The sequence below is a fragment of the Oncorhynchus tshawytscha genome, linkage group LG13, assembly GCF_018296145.1.
Source record: "Oncorhynchus tshawytscha isolate Ot180627B linkage group LG13, Otsh_v2.0, whole genome shotgun sequence".
Classification (NCBI taxonomy): domain Eukaryota; kingdom Metazoa; phylum Chordata; class Actinopteri; order Salmoniformes; family Salmonidae; genus Oncorhynchus; species Oncorhynchus tshawytscha.
This window is the reverse complement of record NC_056441.1, coordinates 61,518,243-61,541,403: the sequence shown is the minus strand read 5'-3', so window position 1 is coordinate 61,541,403 and position 23,161 is coordinate 61,518,243. Positions and strand designations below refer to the sequence as shown.

General features: G+C 43.8%; 3 protein-coding genes across 4 annotated transcripts; 2 read left to right on the top strand and 1 right to left on the bottom strand.

The window, feature by feature from the left end:
• Positions 1-842: 842 nt before the first annotated feature.
• On the top strand, positions 843-8,535 carry LOC112234009 (PHD finger protein 13). 2 transcript variants are annotated; one of them, XM_024401979.2, is made up of 4 exons: positions 843-920; positions 4,631-4,717; positions 5,778-6,684; positions 6,956-8,535. In XM_024401979.2, the coding sequence occupies exons 1-4, from the start codon at positions 858-860 to the stop codon at positions 7,183-7,185; spliced, it is 1,287 nt and encodes a 428-aa protein (XP_024257747.1). In that variant the 5' UTR covers positions 843-857; the 3' UTR covers positions 7,186-8,535. The 2 variants fall into 2 exon arrangements, with proteins under 2 accessions (XP_024257747.1, XP_024257748.1); XM_024401980.2 differs by lacking the exon at positions 843-920 and adding an exon at positions 1,022-1,530 and having other exon boundaries at positions 6,956-8,534.
• A 1,585-nt stretch (positions 8,536-10,120) lies between these two features.
• LOC112265435 lies at positions 10,121-17,674 on the bottom strand. Its single transcript, XM_024442729.2, has 4 exons — positions 17,404-17,674; positions 11,268-12,159; positions 10,902-11,157; positions 10,121-10,653 (listed from the first exon to the last, which is right to left on the bottom strand). The coding sequence occupies exons 2-4, from the start codon at positions 12,128-12,130 to the stop codon at positions 10,417-10,419; spliced, it is 1,356 nt and encodes a 451-aa protein (XP_024298497.1). The 5' UTR covers positions 12,131-12,159; positions 17,404-17,674; the 3' UTR covers positions 10,121-10,416.
• A 460-nt stretch (positions 17,675-18,134) lies between these two features.
• On the top strand, positions 18,135-20,592 carry polr2d (RNA polymerase II subunit D). Its single transcript, XM_024401982.2, has 4 exons — positions 18,135-18,437; positions 18,904-19,084; positions 19,221-19,316; positions 20,246-20,592. Exons 1-4 carry the CDS (start codon positions 18,362-18,364, stop codon positions 20,322-20,324), a joined length of 432 nt encoding a protein of 143 aa, XP_024257750.1. The 5' UTR covers positions 18,135-18,361; the 3' UTR covers positions 20,325-20,592.
• The last annotated feature ends 2,569 nt before the right edge of the window (positions 20,593-23,161 follow it).

The window sequence follows — 23,161 nt, the reverse complement described above, 5'->3', positions numbered from 1 at the left end:
ATGCTACCACTAGAGTGAAAGCACCGCCAGCATTCAAAAGTGACCAAAACATCAGCCAGGAAGCATAGGAACTGAGAAGTTGCCTGTGGTCCCCACCTGCAGAACCACTCCTTTATTGGGGTTGTCTTGCTAATTGCCTATAATTTCCACCTGTTGTCTATTCCATTTGCACAACAGCATGTGAAATGTATTGTCAATCAGTGTTGCTTCCTAAGTGGACAGTTTGATTTCACAGAAGTGTGATTGACTTGGAGTTACATTGTGTTGTTTAAGTGTTCCCTTTATTTTTTTGAGCAGTGTATTTATTTAAAACATTTTCTATTCTCAAGAATGCTATTTGGGTTCAAAGTAACAGTAGAGGTTTCTGAGTCTTCTGACCCACAGACTTGCCTTGGTTGTTTCTGGACATGTCCGATCACCTGACCAAGGCAGTTGACATGTCATCTATTGCGGGCAGGATCTATTAAATAACTCTAGAATGGTATCTATTAAAGAACTCTGTCTTTATTTTCAGTGTAAGTGGGCTAGGCCTGCATTCACTATTTAAAAGTGAGACAGTGAGAGCCTACTGTCCCAGGTAACAAGTGTTACAACACCCTCTACTGGTAGACTATGGAATGTTTTTGTGCCAGAGTAGGCTTGTCTAGCCAAACACCATGTTGTATTTTTGAAATATTTGTAAATACTTGCGCAGAAGGCTAACTATTTTACATGGCTCACATAGTGACTTTCTCAAAGTTAAAAACATGCAACTTCAAATCAGTTCAAATTGAATGAGGGCACCTGTGCTCCATGAACAGTTGCCGACTTTTCGCGGGAGATATGATAATATATCCTCCCGTTCAGCGTCTTACTAGATGACGGGCGGACTCAACTATCTGACTGGAAAGGGGTGTTCCACAAATGATACGCTATATGTAGTGAGTTTTGTTTTTAGTTGCGTCATGCAAATGTGTTATAATATTGTGCTACAATTTATATCGCATATTTCTTATACTCCAATAGTTATTTTAGATAGTATTCGTTCAACCATCTACGAAACGGGAGTTACCCTCCTCTTTTGAGTTAAAGCGGTCCTGTCCTGCTCCGTGGACTGATGTCACTAATAGAATGTGATCGTTTCGCGGATCTCCCACCGTCAGGAGTCAGTGTACTTTTCGTTGCTTTTTATATCATAGGACAGCTTGCGCGGCAGCGACAAAGACAATTGTTTGTAGAGAGACTACCAAAGAACAGTACATTTTCGCTCTGTCTTCATTCTAGGACAGCTGTTCCATGGTTTATCATTAAACATTTTGTGAATCAAACAACATCGTTGCTGACAATGCTAGAATGTCTAGTAGCTGATTGTTGTCTGTTGTAACGAACGTGTTGCTGTAAGTAAAACATCGAGATTTGTTTTCCTAAAATACCCAATTTCGTCGATTGAAAATCATCAGGACAAGGCTACAGCAGAGCAAGGAGGACAAGACCTCACCCTCAGCATTTTGTTTGCATTTGATTTAGAGACATACAACAATGTTAACCCAGGTATGTATGGTTTATTAGCCTACATTGTTGGTAAATGTTTTCCAAAGTGGTAAGAACAAACAAGTTTCCGTGTAGGTTGCAAGCTTGTTGTGGCGTGTCCAGGGCGCGCGACTTGGATACGACAACGTTCTTTCCGCGTAGCCTAATGAATCAAACACCTTTAAATGATGGTCAGTGAAAAAAGCATCGACGAAGATGGATGCTCTTTTATTTGCATTTCGTGTGAAACGTGACCTAGTTTATTGGGTGTCCAGAAAACGTTGACAACTTATTTTTTTTCCTGCGCAGCATCGTGTGTTTAGCCTAGGCTAGACTACAGAAGCCATGTCAGGAGGAATTCTATTGTGTCGCTGAAATATTTGGCACTCCGCTCATTGATTTGCAATCGCAACTTTAAGTTAATAACAAATGTATCCTTGAGTAGACTAGGATGCCATCTGATCAAGCTCTCTAATTTAGAGAAACTATTTTGAGAAGCGAAGGTTACATGTTACAAGCTTACTTCAACAGTCTAACCCACTGTCATGTTTCTCTGGTGACCGCCCAGCAATCATGTTACGATGAAATTACATCTTCGTCGCCATCTTTAGATACAATTACTTAAGGTCAGTAGAGGATTATTTGATTGATATGGGGAACAGTGTTTGTCTCGTTATGCGTCGATCACTTCCTATGCAGGCGACCCCGGTGTAGAGACAGACATGAAGTTGATTTTTTTCTTCTCCTGACTGTCAAATCCCGGATGGGATGATCATGACAATACGGCTAGCCAGTCTATACACGAACAGTTGTTTTGTTGAAATGACGACTAGTCTACCTTTGGCGCGCCGAGAAACTATCGAGACCGGCATAGTTGTCAGTGTTTCTGTTCTAGGTGCACCTACAGTCTGTTTCAGCCCTCGTTTCCTCCCCTCCCCCATTAGCCCCGGCTTTACACACTCGATACAATGTTGCTATTAAGTTATACATAATGTCCAATCGAGTTGCAACAGTGTTGCAATAGCCTATGTATATCAACACAGGTCTATGCAATATTCGCTAGGCTACATTTTTCATGCGTTGTAGGCTATTTGGCTTCACGTTTTTGAAGGGCTGTCCATTTTGTCCTTCCGGTGCCAGGCCTTTTGAAAGTTTATTTTGACAATCTTAGCCTAAAGTTGTGGGTTGTTTCAAAGCACAACTCTAGGTGTCTTATATAATCATATTGTTATTATTATTCCACTCGCTCTAGCGCTTAAACTGCTAAGGGGCGGAAGGTAGCCTGGTGGTAAACCAAAAGGTTGCGAGATCGAATCCCCAAGTTGACGAGGTAAAAAAAATAAAAAAGCTGTCGTTCTGCCCCTGAACAAAGGCAGTTAACCCTAGGCCGTCTTTGAAAATAAGATTTTGTTCTTAACTGACTTGCCTATTAAAATAAAATAAAAATATTAACAGTCAGCGCTCCGGAAATCCATAACTACTAGAATGGTCACGAGTCAGTTATTTCAATTGTGTAAATATTCCATAATAAACAATACATTGCTAAATGAATGCATTTATTTTGTTAAAATGGGTCACAAGGACACCAAATGTAAATTGTAATTAGACAAATGAATTGATTGATCCAGAAGTGCATAGACTGTAAATACTAAAATAAGATTATAGTGTATTTTCTGACTAAGACAACAGTTGACTGCCCATCTAGCCCATCCAAACTACACCTAAACTATATTGAAACTAATTTGAAATATTATAATAATAAATATTAAATTGCCAATAGTCTGATGGGTGACAATGTTATCAATTGATTATGAAGAGGCTGATGACAAGTGCACCAGCGCATTGGAAAAGGGACCGGGGCTTACGAAATAGCACTTCCATTTCAGTCTACAGAGGTCCATGCAGGTCAGTCATTTTGATTGCTATACCCTGTCGGAAAGAGCAGATTTCAAGGTTTTTAGTTAACCTATTTTTGCCAAACAACTCTACAAATGGTGCAGATTGAAACAGACAAAGTATTACTTTTTCCTAGACTGAGGCTCCATACCGTTGCGTTCCTCATGTGAGTACTGGTGACAATCAGCAATAAATATCCTTTCTTTTTTCCATTACATTTTTACTGTAAAATATGTGTTGACTGTGGTAGGGCAAGGGAATATAAAAAGTTGATTTCATAGCCTCTGCTATAAAGCACAGCTAAATACAACTCAAAACATGCTATTATGTTCTTTTGAAATAAATGCATCATGTTTTGTATGACCTTCCTAAACATATTATTTTTTTAGTTTCATATTGATACTTTTTCACCTATAACCATTTTTAAGATTTGCATAAATTAACATGGGTTTGAATGAGAACCATAGGACTACAGAGGTAGCTATTCAAAATGGTCCTGCTCCTTTGCCAATTAAGCTATAAGACCAACTTTAAAATGTTCAGGCTATCCTAATTTAAAATTCTTTAAAATCTTTATCAACTATAGCTACATAAATGTCTAAATTAGCATAAAATAACTCACCAACCTCAACTCTTGAACCTTTCAAGCTAGACACGCCAAACCAACTTTATAATGTTCAGGCTATCCTCATTTAATGTAACAAAATCTTGATTAGCTATAAATATTTGCATAAATTAGCTTAAACTATACCACAAACAGATTCTTTAACCGATCAAGCTAAGAGCCCACCATCTATCCAGGTAATTAACGTTTACATTTCAAAAGGCGTGGGCCCTAATGTTCTAAATCAGTTGGCAATCATTGTATCATTACTATGATGCCTGCTTTCACACAGCGGGTTTGTCTGTTACTTAACTGTCTTGATGTTGTCGACCAAACAAAGTGTAGGCTAGCCTACAACTGGTTGGTTGGTCGGTGTGACCGCCTCCCGTGCTTTGGCTCACGGCAGTTTACTATTGCACTTAGGTGCGTTTGTTTCAGCTCGCTGGGTGCACAGAGTAGACAGACAGTTTGCTCTCAATGGAATGGTCCCAATGGAATGGTCTCAAATGTGCCCAATCTGCCTACCTGGCGCTACAGGCCAGTTGCATGGATTGGAGGGACTCTGCACATTTATGTGGTTATTAATGGTCTATAATAACAAGGCTTGTTTTTTTCCCGCAGAGAAAGAGAAAACGCACTGTGGAAGACTTCAACCAGTTTTGCACCTTTGTGTTGGCCTATGCTGGATACATCCCCTATCAAACAGAGGTAGGTTGATAAAACACAGTTTTCTCCTGTTCAAGACTGAGATGTAGCTTATTAACACCAAATTGCTCTTGTAATTAATTGATGTCTTATTGTTTCTACATTGAAAACAATATATAAACGCAACATTTAAAGTGTTGGTGCCATGTTTCATAGCAGAAATAAAATATCCCCAAAATGTTGTATGCAAATTTGTTTACATCCATGTTAGTGAGCATGTCTCCTTTGCCAAGATAATCCAATCCACCTGACACGTGTGGCATATCAAGAAGATGATTAAACAGCATGATCATTACACAGGTGCACTTTGTGCTGGAGACAATGAAAGGCCACTCTAAAATGAGCAGTTTTGTCATACAACACAATGCCACACATCAAGTTTTGAGGGAGCATGCAACTGGCATGCTGACTGCAGGAAAGTCCACCAGAGCTGTTACCAGAGAATTCAATGTTCATTTCTCTACCATAAGCCGCCTCCAATGTTGTTTTAGGGAATTTGGCAGTAAGTCCACCCGGCGCCATCACCTCCTGTTTCAGCATGATAATGCACAGCCCCATGTCGCAGGGATCTGTACACAATTATGGAAGCTGAAAATGTCTCAGTTCTTCCGTGGCTAGCATTCTCACCCATTGATCACGTTTTGGATGATTTGGGTCGACGTGTATGACAGTGTGTTCGCGTTCCCACCAATATCCAGCAACTTCGCACAGACATTGAAAAAGAGTGGGACAACATTCCATGGGCCACAATCAACAGCCTGATCAACTATGTGAAGGAGATGTGTTACGCTGCATGAGGCAAATGGTGCTCACACCAGATACTGACTGGATTTCTGATCCACACCCTTACCTTTTTTTAAGGTATCTGTGACCAATGCCCAGTCATGTGAAATCCATAGATTAGGGCCTAATGAATTTATTTCAATTGACTGATTTCCTTATATGAACTGTAACTCAGTAAAATCGTTTAAATTGTTGCATGTTCCGTTTTTATATTTTTGTTCAGTATATTTCTGTTGAATGATGTCTCTAGTTCTGCTGTTGTGTTTCCATGGTGATGTAGGAGTGGTGGTGTAGTGAGAGCAAGCCCAGGGACAGCAACCCCTGCAGCACCAGCCAGAGTACCAGTCCATGGGCCTACCAGTCCTCTCCTACCTCAGACTGTGGCTCCTCTGCTCGGGGCCGGAAGGAGGAAGGGAACGAGGTGAAGAGGTCAGACAAGAAGCCAGTCGGGCCTGGTCAGGGGGAGAAGAAGCCTAGAGGAGAAAGTGCCAAGTCTCCCAATACGGAACAGGCTGCCACTAGATCAACGGTCAGCAAAACGCCAGAGATCCATGAGCAGCATCTGCCCCAGTCTGGATGGACCAACCACAACAGCTGTCCTACTGACAACAAAACACATTCTCTGATGGTTTCCAAACGTGACCATGACTGTAAACTTCCCCAATCTTTCCTGACTCAACTCTTCCCTGAAGCCACCCCCAGCAGCTCTCTGTCTGACCACAGGAACAAGACCAACAACGGTCAGACAGACACACCAGACCCCAACGGGTCGGCTGGGAAGACGAGCGACGCTTTCCCTCAGAAGAAAGGAAGTGAAGAACTGGAACAGGAAGTGACAGAGCAGCCAGTTGACATGACAATGACAAGCTGTGAGACGGAGAGGAGCAGTCCTCACAAGCTGGGAGACAGAGAAAAAAAGAGAAGAAAGGAAGAGAAGGGGTCACGGGAGAGCTGGGAGGGGTCTGGGAGTGAAGGAGGCATAGACAGGGGTCAGAGGTCAGATATCCTAAGGATGGTGATGGACAGGAGGTTCAGAGGTCAGCTAGCTGAAGACCAAGAGACAGGCTACCACACAGAGGAGGGAAGCAGCCCCGACCAGGACCGGGACCATGGAGGGAGTAACTACCAGACAGACCAGGGAGGGAGCGATGGAGAGGACACATCTGCAGACAACCGCAAGATGGAGGGTGAGTAGAGGAACCCCACCTGAGACTAAAGAAGCATCCCAAATGGCATGCTCTCCTCTTGTATACATTTTGACCAGGGCCCATTTTCCCTATATAATGAACTACTTTTGACCAGGACCCTAGTAGGGCTCTGGTCAAAAGTAATAGGGAACAGGGTGCAGTTTTGGACACACTCACTCATTACCTCATCACTATCTTACAACCATCATTGATAGTTTAAAACAGAGACTGTGTTTAATATAACGTCTCTCTTCTATTTCTCTTTTCTCAGATGAGGACGACTCGTGGGACCTGATCACCTGTTTCTGCCTGAAGCCATTTGCGGGTCGGCCCATGATAGAGTGTAGTGAGTGTGGCACCTGGGTGCACCTGTCCTGCGCTAAGATCCGCCGCACCCATGTTCCTGAAGTCTTCATCTGCCAGCCCTGCCGAGATACCAAGACCAACATCAGACGCTCCAACCGGGCGCGGATCGCCTCCCGCAAACGCTTCAGCGACTAGACTAGATGGCACCAGCTGGTTCATTGGCTGCGTCCCAATTGGCAGTAGGTAGCCTAGTGGTTAAGAGCATTGTGCCAGTAACCGAAAGGTTTGAATCCCAAAGGTGGAAAAATCTGCTGTTCTGCCCTTGAGCTATGTAGCAACCCCAAACAACAACTGCTCCCCGGGCGCTGTTGATGTCGATTAAGGCAGCCCCCCAGCACCTCTCTGATTCAGAGGGGTTGGGTTAAATGATGAAGACACATTTCAGTTGAATGCATTCAGTTGTGCAACTGACTTGGGTATCCTATATAGTGATGTACTTTTGATGTAGGGAATAGGGTGCCATTTGGGACGTTGACCACTAGTGAGCATCAAGTTCTATGCTGGTCAATTTTGTCGCTCTGCAAAAACCGCCACCAGGGTTGTGTTCAGTAAGACACAGAAAAAGTAAATTAACTTCTGTTATTGGACAAGTCCAGGTAGTCCTCCCTGTTTCTGTCCTTTTTCTTCCATTTTGTGCCTAATGAACACGACCCAGGACACTGCCATCAGCAACCAAGCCATGAGTCTATGGTTGTGTTCCCCTGCTCAGATGTTACGTTCATCAACCAATGGTTGCGTGCCACATCAACTGTGCCATCGGGCACCAGATTGTTGTAACATGATGTGGCTAGCTGATACTTAATACCTATCCAGGCATTGTAAGATCCTATCACTCTCCCCAGAACAGTACAATGTCCATGCATTCACAGACAATCTACTCAGGAAGGAATGAGGGGCTACAGGAGAGCGAGAACGAGGGATTGGGGGGATGGAGTGAGGGCAGGGGTGAAAGAGGAATGTGTTTGGTAACGGCCTGCTGTTACTGTTGTGGTGAGAACATAACATCTTCTCACATGCTAATCTCATTTACCCCCACCCCTCCATTCTGCCACCCACCCATACCTTCCACCCTCCTTCTACCCATCTCTTCATTTGTGCATCACTGAACCTAAGGGCTTGCCTTGGCTCATCTACACTAGTATGTTGAATTCATTACTTAGTACAATACTATGTAGGGAATATGGTGCCATTTGAGACCCATGGACACGTTTCTGGGGACTACTTTCTCAAAATATGCATTTTCAGTTATTTCTACAGTTGTTGCCATTTGATGTATAAGATTGTCACGCCTTCAACTTTCTGACTCTGTATTATACATTGCCAGTGGATGCCTGCCTCTCTTCCAAACACGTTATATATGTACACTGAGTGTGCCTAGCATTAGGAACACCTTCCTAATACTGAGTTGCACCCTCTCACCCTTTTGCCCTCAGAACGGTCGAGTCAGGACATGGACTCTACAAGGTGTTGAAAGCATTCCACAGGCATGCTGGCCCACGTTGACTCCAATGTTTCCCACAGTTGTGTGAAGTTGGCTGGATGTCCTTTGGGTAGTGGGTCATTCTTGAATCACACTGAAAAACCCAGCAGCTTGCAGTTCTTGACACAAACCGGTGCGCCTGGCACCTATGACCATACCCTGTTCAAAGGCACTTCAATCTTTCCCATTCACCCTCTGAATGGCACACATACACAATCCATGTTTGAATTGTCTCAAGGCTTTCAAAACCCTTCTTTAACCTGTCTCCTCCCCTTCATCTACACTGATTGAAGTGAATTTGACATCCATAAGGAATCATAGCTTTCACCTGGTCAGTCTGTCATGGAAAAAGCAGGTGTTCATAATGTTTTGTACACTCAGTGTATATCAGATGGTAAACCTTTAGTAAGATGTAAATAGTTTGCTTTTTAGAGTTGTTTATTATATCTTATATGTGACACATGCAGTAATAAAGGTAAAGGACTAACTCATTAGTCTCATCGGTGTTCTGTACTGTTTACATATTATCAAGTGTATTGTACACATCAGTCATCAGATATGGTTTTAATGGAGCACGGCTCCCGAGTGGCGCAGCAGTCTAAGGCACTGCATATCAGTGCAAGAGGCATCACTGCAGTCCCTGGTTTGAATCCAGGCTGCATCACATCCAGCTGTGATTGGGAGTCCCATAGGGTGGAACAATTGGCCCAGCGTCGTCCGGGGTAGGCTGTTATTGTAAATAAGAATTTGTTCTTAACTGACTTGTCTAGCTAGTTGAATAAAGGTTAAATAAATTTAAAAAGCATCACCATTATTAAGCAAGTATTCTTCGTGCCTATTTAAACAACTGATCTCCAGCACAACTTCCTGTCAGCTGCCACACTACTGTTGATCATATATACTGAACAAAAATATGAATGCAACATGTGAAGTGTTTTGATGAGATTCAATAAAATATCCCAGAAACTTTCCATATGCACAAAAAGCTTATTTCTCTCAAATTTGTTCATATCCCTGTTGGTGAGCATTTCTCCTTTGCCAAGATAATCCATCCACCTGAAAGGTGTGGCATATCAAGAAACTGATTAAACAGCATTATCATTACACAGGTGCACTAGGTGCTGGGGATAATAAAAGACCACTCTAAAATGTGAGGTTTGTCACACAACACAATGTCATAGATGTCTCAAGTTTTGAGGAAGTGTGCAGTTGGCATGCTGACTGTAGGAATGTCCACCAGAGCTGTTGCCAGAGAAATTAATGTTAATTTATCTACCATAAGCTGCCTCAAGTTATTTTAGATAATTTGGCAGTATGTCCAACTGGCCTCAAAACTGCAGACCACGTGTAACCACACCAGCCCAGTGGGTAGACCTGGCTCCCAAGTGGGTGGGTCTTAGCCCACCCATAGCAGTTTCCCTGCCCGGTCATGTTAAATCCATAGATTTGGCCCTAATCATTTATTTAAATTGACAGATTTCCTTCTTTGAAATCAGTAAAATATTTTAAATTGTTACATGTTGTGTTTATATTTTTGTTCAGTAATAGGTTGATCTCTGCTCACATGAAATCAGCTCCAGGTATCTGAGATGTCGTAAGGCAGGCATGGTTTATTTACATTCAAATATTTGACAGTAAAGTAATAGGTTAAAATCTCTAAACCTGCAGTCGCCATAGCCTTTTACCACAGACACAACCCAGACCAGTCCTTTACCACAGACACAACCTAGACCAGTCCTTTACCACAGACACAACCCAGACCAATCCTTTACCACAGACACAACTACAGTTTGTCTCGGGACTTCCATATCTGACATCCTGAACAAGCTAGTCTCATCCTGAACAAGCTAGCCACATGGTTCTACCACAGTGTCCAGGCATGCTAGCTACTCCTCCGGCCTCATATCTAGTACGTCTCTGATGTAGGGCAGGACAGCATCGGTGTAGAACATCTCCAGCTTGGCCAGGGTTTCGTCCCAGAACACAGGGTCAAAGGTCACAGGGACGATGGCTGTTTCCTTCAGGGTGAACACCACTAGGTCAGCCTGGGTTAACCCTGTCACCGCCAGCTGGCACTGGATCTGGGTGAAATAGCTGTGGTCTGGCTTCAGATGGTACCTCACCTGTAGAGAAAAGAAGAATAGGGAAGTGCTGCTAGAATACACTAGTAGGTAGATCTTTACAGATTGAAGGTGCTCTTTGGTTAAGGGGTTAACTGGTCATCAAAAACAAGGGGGACCAAGGCAAGGCACTCTTCATGTAATTAAAATGCCTTTATGATGATAGTATGCTTGAAAAAAATTAAAATAAAGCTTGGTATAGCCCAAGTCAGGGGGTACAATGATACAACAAACAACATGTCTTAACTAACCTGTCCCCCCTCCTCCCCCTGGTCCTGTATTGTCAGGCAGAAGGCTGGGTCCTCTCTACAGGCCTGGGCTACAGTGTTCTGACGGTGCTTGTAGGGACACTTGACCTCTAGACAGAGCAGCCGTTGGCCGGTCCTTTGGTCCTCTACGATGCCATCAGGACTGCCTGCTAGCCAGGGGCGCTGGGGGTCGATGAACAAGCCACACTCCTGCACCCTCACCGCCCGGCCCAGGGCCTTGCTCTTCAGGCTCTGATATCTGAGATAAAATGAGATGAGATTGTACTTTATTACAGACACAGAATACAACATTTAATACAACATTTAAAAACAATCGCAGAACAATTAAAGTAAATGCATAGATGGTACCTCTGCACGGCCTCGGCTTCCCGCTTAATGCCCCAGGTCATGGCGCGGGTCTTGACGTTGGTGCCGCGGCCTGTGATGGCGGCCAGGTAGGAAGCCGGCGGGGTCGTGCTCTGGCCAGTAACGAAGCGGCTATGGGCAAGTCGGTGAGCGACCGACGCTGTGATTCGGTTCTGACGCCAGGAGAACCAGCTGGGGTTCTCTCTCTGGCCCCGGGTCTGGAGCTCCACCGCCTCCACCTCTACTTTCTGACATAACCCCAGGGGCAGTGCTTTGGGCCTGAGGGGAGAGACCATGGAGCTCCCCCCAATTTGGTTGGTCCTGGGGGGAGAGACCACAGGCTTACCCCTGACCTGGCTGCTCGTGTCAGGGCTATGACTATGCTGATGGGCCTCAGCTCTCTTCTCTGCAATGGCAGGATGATATCTGACAGTAGGGATGTTCCTTTTGGCGTAACGTGTGTCTGTGGTCTTTTCTCCTGCTCCCCTGGCCTGGCTGGCCGTGGCTCTGCTGATTTTACTAGATTTTATTTGATCCTGATTGGTCCTGGGGGGAGAGACCACAGGCTTACCCCTGACCTGACTGCTCTTGTCAGGGCTATGACTATGCTGATGGGCCTCAGGTCTCTTCTGTGCGATGTCAGGATGATATCTGACAGTAGGGATGTTCTTCTTGGCATAACGTATGTCTGTGTTTGCTTCTGCTTCCCTGGCCTGGCTGGCCGTCGCTCTGCTGGTTCCTGAGTCCCCTGAGCCATTAGAGGGATTTAAGGTGGAACCTTTGTTGATATGCCTTTGTTTTGGTGGGCTCTTTAAGGCTGAGCTGTCAGTGTGAGAGACATTTTCTTTTGTCTTTCTGGGACTCATGGTTCTGTGAGTTTCAAGAAGTTAGTATTCTGTAAATTCAATACAAAAAAGAGGAGGTAAGATACTGTGGCATGTAAACCATTCCTATGTCCTATTCCTAAATCTAGACCTGCTGTGTGTGGCATGGTCTACTGTTCGTACTAAATTTCCATGTTTGTTGCAATTTTCAGTGGTGTATGAAGTCTGAGTTCAGCATGTGGGAAAGATCAGGGTCCAGAGATCATACCCATGTTTCCTAGTAGGTGGATCGCATTTAAGAGTTCCCGACATGATGTGAACGCGGCATTAGGCTGGCTGCCACACACACAACCGTGTGAGCTGTTGGTCAGCTCAACTCTCTCTTTCTCCAGACTAGCTCAGCTCAGCCATCCACTCAAGATCTTACAACAAATGCCCACTGCATTACCTCCGAGAGAATTCTCTTCGGTTATTGTCGTGTATATTCCCCCCCAAGCCCGACATTGTGATGGCTCTCAAGGAACCACACTGGACTTTGTGCAAACTAGAAACAGCATATACGAGGCCACATTTATTGTAGCTGGGGACGTTAATAAAGAAAATCTGAGGAAAATCTTCTGTGCTACACGCAGGGAGAACATGCTTGACCATTGTTACTTTCCCTTCCGGGGTGGCTACAAGGCCCTCCCCCGCCCTCCCTTTGGCAAATCAGATCACACCTCCATGCTGCTCCTCCTCGCATAAAGGCAGAGACTTAAGCAGGAAGCTTCAAGACTATTTTGATCACTCAAACAGGGAAATGTTCTGTTCCTACTGTGACGATTAGAACTTATCCAAACCAAAAATCATGGGAAAATGGCAGCATTCGTGCAAAACTGAAAGCACAAACCTCCGTATTTAACCACGGAAAGGTGATTGGGGACATGGACATGTACAAACAAACAGGTTATGACCTCCGTAAGGCAATCAATGAGGCAAAACGACAGTACATGGAAAAAGTGGAGTCGCAATTCAACGGCTCGGACAAGAGACGCACGCATGTGTTAGGGAAAGCCAGCCAAGTCGGGGACAGTGACGCTTCACTCTCGGACAAGTTAAACATTTTCATCGCCCACTTCAACGAAAACAACACTGAGCCGCCGATGTGAGCCCCCACTGCTCACAAGGACTGTGTGCCGCATCATCATAGCATGTGCAGACCAGCTGGCTGGAGTGTTTACGGACATATTAAATCTCTCCTTATCCCAGTATGTTGTCCCAGCTTGCTTCAAGATGTTCACCATTGTGCCTGTACCCAAGAAAGCGAAGGTAACTGAACTAAATTACTATCGCTCCTTAGAACTTACTTCTGTCATCATGAAGTGCTTTAAGAGAATGGTTAAGGATCACCTCCACCTTACCCGACACCCTAGACCCACTACAATTTGCATACCGCCCCAACAGATCTACAGACCATTGCACTGCACACGGCCCTATCCCACCTGGACAAGAGGAATATCTATGTAAGAATGCTGTTCATCGACTACAGCTCAACCTTCAAGCTCATCACTAAGCTCATGACCCTGGGTCTGAACCCCTCCCTGTCCAACTGTGTCCTAGACTTCCTGACAGTTCGACCCCAGGTGGTGAAGGTAGACAACAACACCTCTGCCATGCTGATCCTCAACAGGGGGCCCCACAGGGCTGGATGCTCAGCCCCCTCCTGTACTCCCTGTTCACCCATGACTGCGTGGCCACGCACGTCTCCAAATCAATCATCAAGTTTGCTGATGACACAACAGGGAGGAGGTGAGGGCCCTGGCCAGGAAACTAACCTCTGCCTCAACGTCAACAAAACTAAGGAGCTGATGGTGGACTCCAGCAGACAGCAGATAGAGCACGCCCCCATCCACATCGACAGGGCCACAGTGGAGAAGGTCAAAAGCTTCAATCCCTCGGTGTGCACATCACTGAGGACATGAAATGGTCCCTTCACACCGATAGTGTGGTGAAGATGGCGCAACAATGCGTCTTCAACCTCAGGAGGCTGAAGATTTTTCCTTGGCCCCTAAGACCCTCACAAACTTCTACAGATGAACCATTGAGAGGATTCTGTTGGAAATATCACAGCGAGGGTACATAAAAATGCACTGCACGGTACCGCATGTCTCTCCAGACGGTGGTGCGGTCAGCCCAATGCATCCTCGGGAGCACACTGTCAGCCCTCCAGGACATCTACAGCACCCGATGTCACAGCAAGGCTGAGAAGATTATCAAGTACCTCAGCCACCCGAGCCACGGATGATCGGGTTTAAGTCCGGGCTCTGGCTCTGCTACTCAAGGACATTCAGAGACTTGTCTCACCATGCTTCACCGTAGGGATGGTGCCAGGTTTCCTCCAAACGTGGCGCTTGGCATTCAGGCCAAAGAGTTCGATCTTGGTTTCATCAGACCAGAGACTCTTGTTTCTCATGGTCTGAGAGTCTTTAGGTGCCTTTTGGCAAACTCCAAGCAGGCTATCATGTGCCCTTTACTGAGGAGTGGCTTACGTCTGACCACTCTATCATAAAGGCCTGATTGGGGGAGTGCTGCAGAGATGGTTGTCCTTCTGGAAGGTTTTCCCATCTCCACAGAGGAACTCTTTAGCTCTGTCAGAGTGACCATCGGGTTCTTGGTCACTTCCGTGAACAAGGCCCTTCTCCCCTGATTGCTCAGTTTAGCCGGGGGCGGCCAGCTCTAGGAAGAGTTTTGGTGGTTCCAAACTTCTTCCATTTAAGAATGATGGGAGCCACTGTGTTCTTAGGGACCTTCAATGCTTTGGTATCCTTCCCCAGATCTGTGCCTCGACACAATCCTGTCTCTAAGCTCTACGGACAATTCCTTCAACCTCATAGTTTGGTTTTTGCTCTGACATGCATTGTCAACTGTGGGACCTTATATAGACAGGTGTGTGCCTTTCCAAATCATGTCCAATCGATTGAATTTACCACAGGTGAACTCCAATGAAGTTGTATAATGATGATCGATGCACCTGAGCTCAATTTCGAGTCTCATAGCAAAGGGTCTGAATACAAATGTAAATAAGGCATTTCTGTTTTTTTTATTTTTAATACATTTGCTAAAATTTCTCTCCCTGTTTTTGCTTTGGGTATTGTGTGTAGATTGCTGAGGAAATTGATGTATTTAATCCATTTTAGAATAAGGCTATAACAAAATGTGGGAAAAGTCAAGGGGCCTGAATACTTTCCGAATGGCACTGTAAGTATATACAGTTGAAGTTGGAAGTTTGTTTTTCAACCACTCCACAAGTTTCTTGTTAACAAACTAAAGTTTTGGCAAGTCGGGTAGGACATCTACTTTGTGCATGACAAGTAGTTTTTCCAACAATTGTTTACAGACAGATTATTTCACTTATAATTCACTGTATCACAATTCCAGTGGGTCAGAAGTTTACATACACCAAGTTGACAGTGCCTTTAAACAGCTTGGAAAATTCCAGAAAATTATGTCATGGCTTTAAAAGCTTCTGATAGGCTATTGACATAATTTGAGTCAATTAGAGGTGTACCTATGGATGTATTTCAAGGCCTACCTTCAAACTCACTGCCTCTTTGCTTGACAACGTGGGAAAATCAAAATAACTCAGCCAAAACCTCAGAAAAAAAATTGTAGACCTCCACAAGTCTGGTTCATCCTTGGTTGAAATTTCCAAACACCTGAAGGTATCACGTTCATCTGTACAAACAACAGTATGCAAGTATAAACACCATGGGACCACGCAACCATCATACCGCTCAGGAAGGAGACGTGTTCTGTCTCCTAGAGATGAACGCACTTTGGTGTGAAAAGTGCAAATCAATCCCAGAACAACAGCAAAGGACCTTGTGAAGATGCTGGAGGAAACAGGTACAAAATTATCTATATCTACAGTAAAACGAGTCCTATATCGACATAACCTGAAAGGCCGCTCAGCAAGGAAGAAGCCACTGCTCCAAAACCGCCATAAAAAAGCCAGACTATGGTTTGCAACTGCACATGGGGACAAAGATCGTTCTTTTTGGAGAAATGTCCTCTGGTCTGATGAAATAAAAATAGATCTGTTTGGCCATAATGACCATCGTTATGTTTGGAGGAAAAAAGCGGAGGCTTGCAAGCCGAAGAACACCATCCCAACCGTGAAGCACGGGGGTGGCAGCATCATGTTGTGGGGGTGCTTTGCTGCAGGAGGGACTGGTGCACTTCACAAAATAGATGGCATCATGAGGGTGGAAAATTACGTGGATATATTGAAGCAACATCTCAAGACATCAGTCAGGAAGTTAAAGCTTGGTCGCAAATGGGTCTTCCAAATGGACAATGACCCCAAACATACTTCCAAAGTTGTGGCAAAATGGCTTAAGGACAACAAAGTCAAGGTATTGGAGTGGCCATCACAAAGCCCTGACCTCAAACCTATAGAACATTTGTGGGCAGAACTGAAAAAGCGTGTGTGAGTAAGGAGGCCTACAAACCTGACTCAGTTACACCAGCTCTGTCAGGAGGAATGGGCCAAAATTCACCCAACTTATTGACCCAAGTTAACCAATTTAAAGGCAATGCTACCAAATACTAATTGAGTGTATGTAAACTTCTGACCCACTGGTAATGTGATGAAAGAAATAAAAGCTGAAATAAATCACTCTCTACTATTATTCTGACATTTCACATTCTTAAAATAGTGGTGATCCTAACTGACCTAAAACAGGTAATATTTCCTAAGATTAAACGTCAAGCAGGAATTGAGAAAAACTGAGTTTCAATGTATTTGGCTAAGGTGTATGCAAACTTCCGACTTCAACTGTAATGTATTCTATGGCTCATCCTATACAACTACTGCTGTACATACATTTTCTATTCACATACTGTCCATACACACCCTTCACATACTTATATATTTATATTCCTGACTCTGGTCCAGAAGCTAATTTTCTGCAATCCTACACTATTAGAAAAAACAATGGTTCCAAGAGGGTTATTCCTGCTGTCCCCATAGGAGAACCCTTTTTGGTTTCAGGTAGAACTCTTTTGGGTGGTTCCATGTAGAACCCTCTGTGGAAAGGGTTCTACATACAACCCAAAAGGGTTCTACCTGGAACCAAAAATGTTCTCATATGGGGACAGCCGAAGAACCCTTTTAGGTTTTTGGCCGTTTCAAACTAATAGTTTTAGAAAGAATACAGCAGACCTATGTCAATAGGCTATACGGCCGTATAAACTAAGGACATCATTGTCCTACTCTACTTTCCTATTAAATTACAGGCAATAATGGTATTGCGCAAAATATTTGTTTTGCTTACCCGATGAAGTTCTGTCTAGTCTCGAGCTGTGTATGAAAGTGAAACTGGTTCTACGTGACTCACTGTCTCATGACAAGCAAGTCAGATTCATCCTGTTGGCTTCCTGCTGCTGTGTGTGTCTGTGTTTTTGTGTATCGGACATGTCCTGAACATGTCTAGTGTCAGTTGCCGCCTTAAAGACAACTGGGAACTCGGAAAAAACGAGCTCCGACTACGTGACTCACTATCTCATGGCAAGCACGTCAGATTCATCCTGCTGGGTTGCTGCTGCTGTGTGTGTGTGTGTCTGTGTGTTTGTGTTTTTTTGTTCCAAGTCAGAAACTCTGCCATCTTTCTAGAGCTCCGACTATCTGAAGTCATCGTTTGACCTCGTTTTTTTCTGAGTCCAAGTTGTCTTGAAAGCACCAAGTGAGATAAAATAGCCTATACATTCCACAGACCCTACGGAGTATTCGCGGCAATACTTTGTGTGGCACCCAGAATAGTTTTTAATCTATAAACCAATATGTAATATATGTACATTGATTCGCATTGGGGTCATTTATTTGACATTTGAACATGTTTTAAAACCCAAATGTCACTTAAATATGAACAAATTTTGATCATTGTTATTGTTTAGACAATTATTTGTTATATATCATGAACAAATACAGTTTTTTGACATCTTTCTACTATTACGTTGGGGGACTTTTATTTTGAAAATGTCTGAAATTCCGTGACCCAGAAGTACTTTTTTTGTGTTTCTGACGAGACGCTGAGTGGTACGCAGCTTCCTTCCTTGATGAATTTGGAGATTCGTCGTGCTAGTGTTTTTGTTATGCCGAAACAATTCTGCAAACAAGTATAAGGCATTTTTGGTTCAGAGCAAGCAACTGGATATCAACTGTTTCTTTTTTTATTCATTTTTCTAACTGTACCCGCAGCTAGGAAGGCTCATTCATTCAGTGTGACAAGCAGCATGGCGTCCAGTGGCGGTTCAACAACAACTGTCGGAGATATTGAGGAGGACGCGTCTCAGCTACTTTTCCCCAAAGGTTCGTATCAAAATGTATTTATGTTAACTAGATTGAATATAACGATTCACTCAAGGTACCTATCTAACTATATTCCACATTATAAACTTGGTGGTTTGAGCCCTGAATTCTGGAATATCAGAATACCACTGGTATTTTTACTGCTCTAATTACCTTGGTAACCAGTTTTTACAATAGCAGTAAGGCTCCTCGAGAGGTTGGTGATTAATGGCCAATATACCACGGCTAAAGGCTGTTCTTAAGGCGGAGTGCCTGTACACAGCCCTTAGCCGTGGTATATTGGCCATAAATCACCAACCCAGAGGAGCCTTATTGCTATTATAAACTGGTTATCAACGTAATTAGGGCAGTAAAAATACCCGTAAGGTCATTTTTAATGCCCTTAGCCGTGGTATATTGGCCATATTCCACACCCACCTCAGGCCTTATTGCTTAATTAAAACCCACCCTCCCCTGCGTTCTTCAGAGTTCGAGAACGCGGAGACACTTCTAAACTCTGAGGTACACATGCTTCTGGAGCATCGCAAGCAGCAGAACGAGAGTGCAGAGGACGAACAAGAGCTATCTGAGGTCTTCATGAAAACTCTGAATTATACTGCACGTTTCAGCCGTTTCAAAAACAGAGAAACTATCGCCAGTGTTCGCAGGTCAGTGTAATTGTTGTCACTATCACAACCAAAAACAAATGTCAATACCTTATAAAAGTCCATGTACATTTATTTGGTGGTGAATGTTTTCATTAACTTTTCATGTTGACTGAAATTATTGTCCTGTATCCCACAGCTTGCTCTTGCAGAAGAAGCTGCATAAGTTTGAGTTAGCCAGTTTGGCCAACCTTTGTCCAGAAGCAGCGGAGGAGGCCAAAGCCCTCATCCCTAGGTAAGACCTGCTGTTACTGTCTCCTCACTTATCGCCATACTCAGCCCTCTAAACCAGTGGTTCCCAAACTGCCTGGGGGGGGGGTCAGTCCGGCTTTCAACTTACTCTAGAAAGTGCACAAGGTGCCATTTTGAAGTTGAGTAGTGCATCATCAGTTCCTCTTGTCAGTCATTGCATACCTTAGAGAGCCATTTATAACTTGTCAAGAATGTCCAGATCAACTATCCCATGTCAGTTAACTTTTTAAAGCTAGTTTTATTTGCCTAAATATCATGTAATGTTTGTCACTCATATCACATGAACACACATTAGACAGGGCAAAATGTAAAGAATTTGAAAAAGATGAACTTTAAAACAGCAACATTCTCTGCACCCCATGACAAAATGTGTACAATTGCAGGAATTAAGCTTTAAACCTTCAACATGTTCTCTCTGCCAACAAGCGGGTTGTGAACCGTTTGTGTCATGAACAGAGCTTGTGCCCATAGAAATAGATGTGGTGCTTACTCAGGGGGGCGCGGGATGTTCCACAATGCTGGAAGGAGGGCCTGAGTGAGAAACTTTAGAAACCCCTGCTCTAACCTGGACTCTTTAGCCTCGTCTCTGATTGGGTAGCAGTCGGCTCTTGACCAGGAAATCGGGCTTAAACGTTTGGTATAACCAAACTGTGTGGCAGGTAGCCTCATGGTTAGAACATTTGGCCAGGAACTAAAAGGTGGCTTGATAAAATCCCCGAGCTGACAAGGTAAAAATCTGTCGTTCTACTCCTGAACAAGGCAGTTAACCCAGTGCTCCCCGGTAGGCCGTCATTGTAAATAAGAATTTGTTCTTAACTGACTTGCCTAGTTAAATAAGTGTTACATTTAATTATACATTTAATGACAGGAGTTGTGCTGTTTTGTTCTGAAACCTGCTTGTTCTCTCTGCAGTGTTGAGGGGCGGTTTGAGGATGAGGAGCTGCAGCAAATCCTTGATGACATTCAGACCAAGAGAAGTTTCCAGTACTGAGGACAATTCCTCCTCATCTGGCCTATTCTAACCCTAAACCCATTATGTCAGAATATACTGGTCGCCGCTACTCACCCAGAAGGACATTGAGTCCCAAATGACACCCTATTCACTATATAGTGCACTGCTTTTGACCGTTCTCCCCAGGATGGGTACCTCCAGCTCAGACTTTTAATTTTTTTTAATGTGTGTGGGGGGCCATGCCAAGCTAGGATGAATCCATACATTCCTAGATGTAAATACTTTTCAAATAAACATCTGAAATACTTTTCATAGCAATTTGTTTTATTTTCATTTAGCTCCTATACAAAGTGGTTGTTCACTTCATCTTGTCAAATGCAATCGTTGGGTCGGATGTGAGGTCTGTATTTCAGGACCTACACCTCATCGGTAAGCCATGATCAGGGTAGGAGTACTGCTCCCGCCTGCAGTGTACTAGACCAGTGTACTACCTGACTGGTTATGGATACACTCTGGGACAACAGTGAAGTGTCATGCCAAAAGGGTGTGAGGCTGGTCCACAATAGGTACCTGGAGACCCCCCCCTGTACAGATGCCAGGGTGCTCTGCTGTGGCGCTGACTATCAGAGTTATGTTCCTCCTGGAGAGACTGGTGGGCTTGAAGACTGCATCCACACCACTCAGACACAAAGACAGGGTGATCTAGGAGACTGACATGGGGAATGGACATTGACAGCTTCCTGGCTGGCTCACTGCAACAGAGAAACCAGATTCAATTGTAAAAAGATGCAAACACAAGTCTTTAGTTCAGTACAGCACAAACGTGAATATCTTTCCGTAATTGCGATTTGACTTAGACTTACCAGAAATGAAGAGCCATTGTACAGTTGAAGTCGGACGTTTACATACACTTAAATTGGCGTCATTAAAACTTGTTTTTCAATCACTCCACAAATTTCTTGTGAACAAATAGTTTTGGCAAGTCGGTTAGGACATCTACTTGAGATCTACTTTGTGCATGACAAGTAATTTTTCAATCAATTGTTTACAGACAGATTATTTCACTTATAATTCACTGTAATCACAATTGCAGTGGGTCAGAAGTTTGCATACACTAAGTTGACTGTGCCTTTAAACAGCTTGGAAAATTACAGGAAATTATGTTATGGTTTGAGAAGCTTCTGATAGGCTCATTGACATAATCTGAGTGCACCTGTGGATGTATTTCAAGGCCTACCTTTAAACTTGGTGCCTTTTTGCTTGACATCATGGCAAAATCAAAAGAAATCAGCCAAGACCTCAAAAATAAAGACCACAAGTCTGGTTCATCCTTGGGAGCAATTTCCAAATGCTTGAAGGTACCACATTCATCTGTACAAACGATAGTATGCAAGTATAAACACCATGGGACCACGCAGCCATCATACCGCTCAGGAAGGAGACGCGTTCTGTCTCCTAGAGATGAATGTACTTTGGTGCAAAAAGTGCAAATCAATCCCAGAACAACAGCAAAGGACCTTGTGAAGATGCTGGAGGAAACTGGTACAAAAGTATCTATATCCACAGTAAAAGGAGACCTATATCAACATAACCCGAAAGACCACTCAGCAAGGAAAAAGCCACTGCTCCAAAACCGCCATAAAAAAGCCGGACTACGGTTTGCAACTGCACATGGGGACAAAGATTGTACTTTTTGGAGAAATGTCCTCTGGTCTGATGAAACAAAAATAGAACTGTTTGGCCATAATGACCATTGTTCTGTTTGGAGGAAAAAGGGGGAGGCTTGCAAGCCGAAAGAACACCATCCCAACCGTGGAGCACGGGGGTGACTGCGTCATGTTGTGGGGGTGCTTTGCTGCAGGAGGGACTGGTGCACTTCACAAAATAGATGGCATCATAAGGATGGAAAATTATGTGGATATATTGAAGCAAAATCTCATGACATCAGTCAGGAAGTTTAGGCTTGGTTGGAAATGGGTCTTCCAAATGGACAATGACCTCAAGCATACTTCTAAAGTTGTGGCAAAATGGCTTAAGGAAAATAAAGTCAAGGTATTGGAGTGGCCATCACAAAGACCTGATCTCAATCCTATAGAAAATGTGTGGGCAGAACTGAAAAAGCGTGTGTGAGCAAGGAGGCCTACAAACCTGACTTGGTTACACCAGCTCTGTCAGGAGGAATGGGCCAAAATTCACCCAACTTATTGTGGGAAGCTTGTGGAAGTTAAACAATTAAACAATTTAAAAGCAATCCTAGCAAATACTAATTGAGTGTATGTAAACTTCTGACCCACTGGGAATGTGACTGTTGGGAGGGACTGGTTTCATTATTGCAATAATTACTCGATATTGAATAAAGATGATTGTTTGAAGAAATGACAACATCTCTCTCACTTGAATAGAATATTCCACCACACTTGATAGGCATCTAGCTAGCTAGCAGCTACACCAAACAACTCCTCATACCCGGCCTTGGTCGGCAGGATCACTGGACAGATAGTAGCGGTTCCATCAACTGATGCCAACCGCATCACCGCATCCAAACTCAAAAGGGAGCTTTCTATTAACCAGACTTTCAAAACTTTCCAAAACAGCAAACTTTGTCACAAACTTTTCAAAACAACAAACTCTCCCTTGTTGCATGTTCAACCGGAAGTGACGTATAGAGGGGGGAATAAGAAATGTAGCTAGGCCCATAAACTACATGGATGAACTGTAGTTGTATGTTCTTGAACAGACTTTGAGGTACGTTTGCTCCCTTTTGGTGGGTGTGACGAGGTGTTGCTTGAAGAAATTAATTCTGTATTTTAAAGGTCATTGGAAAGCTAATGGCATTCCCCAACTCACAACCTATGGGCGCATTTGAGTGGTAAGGC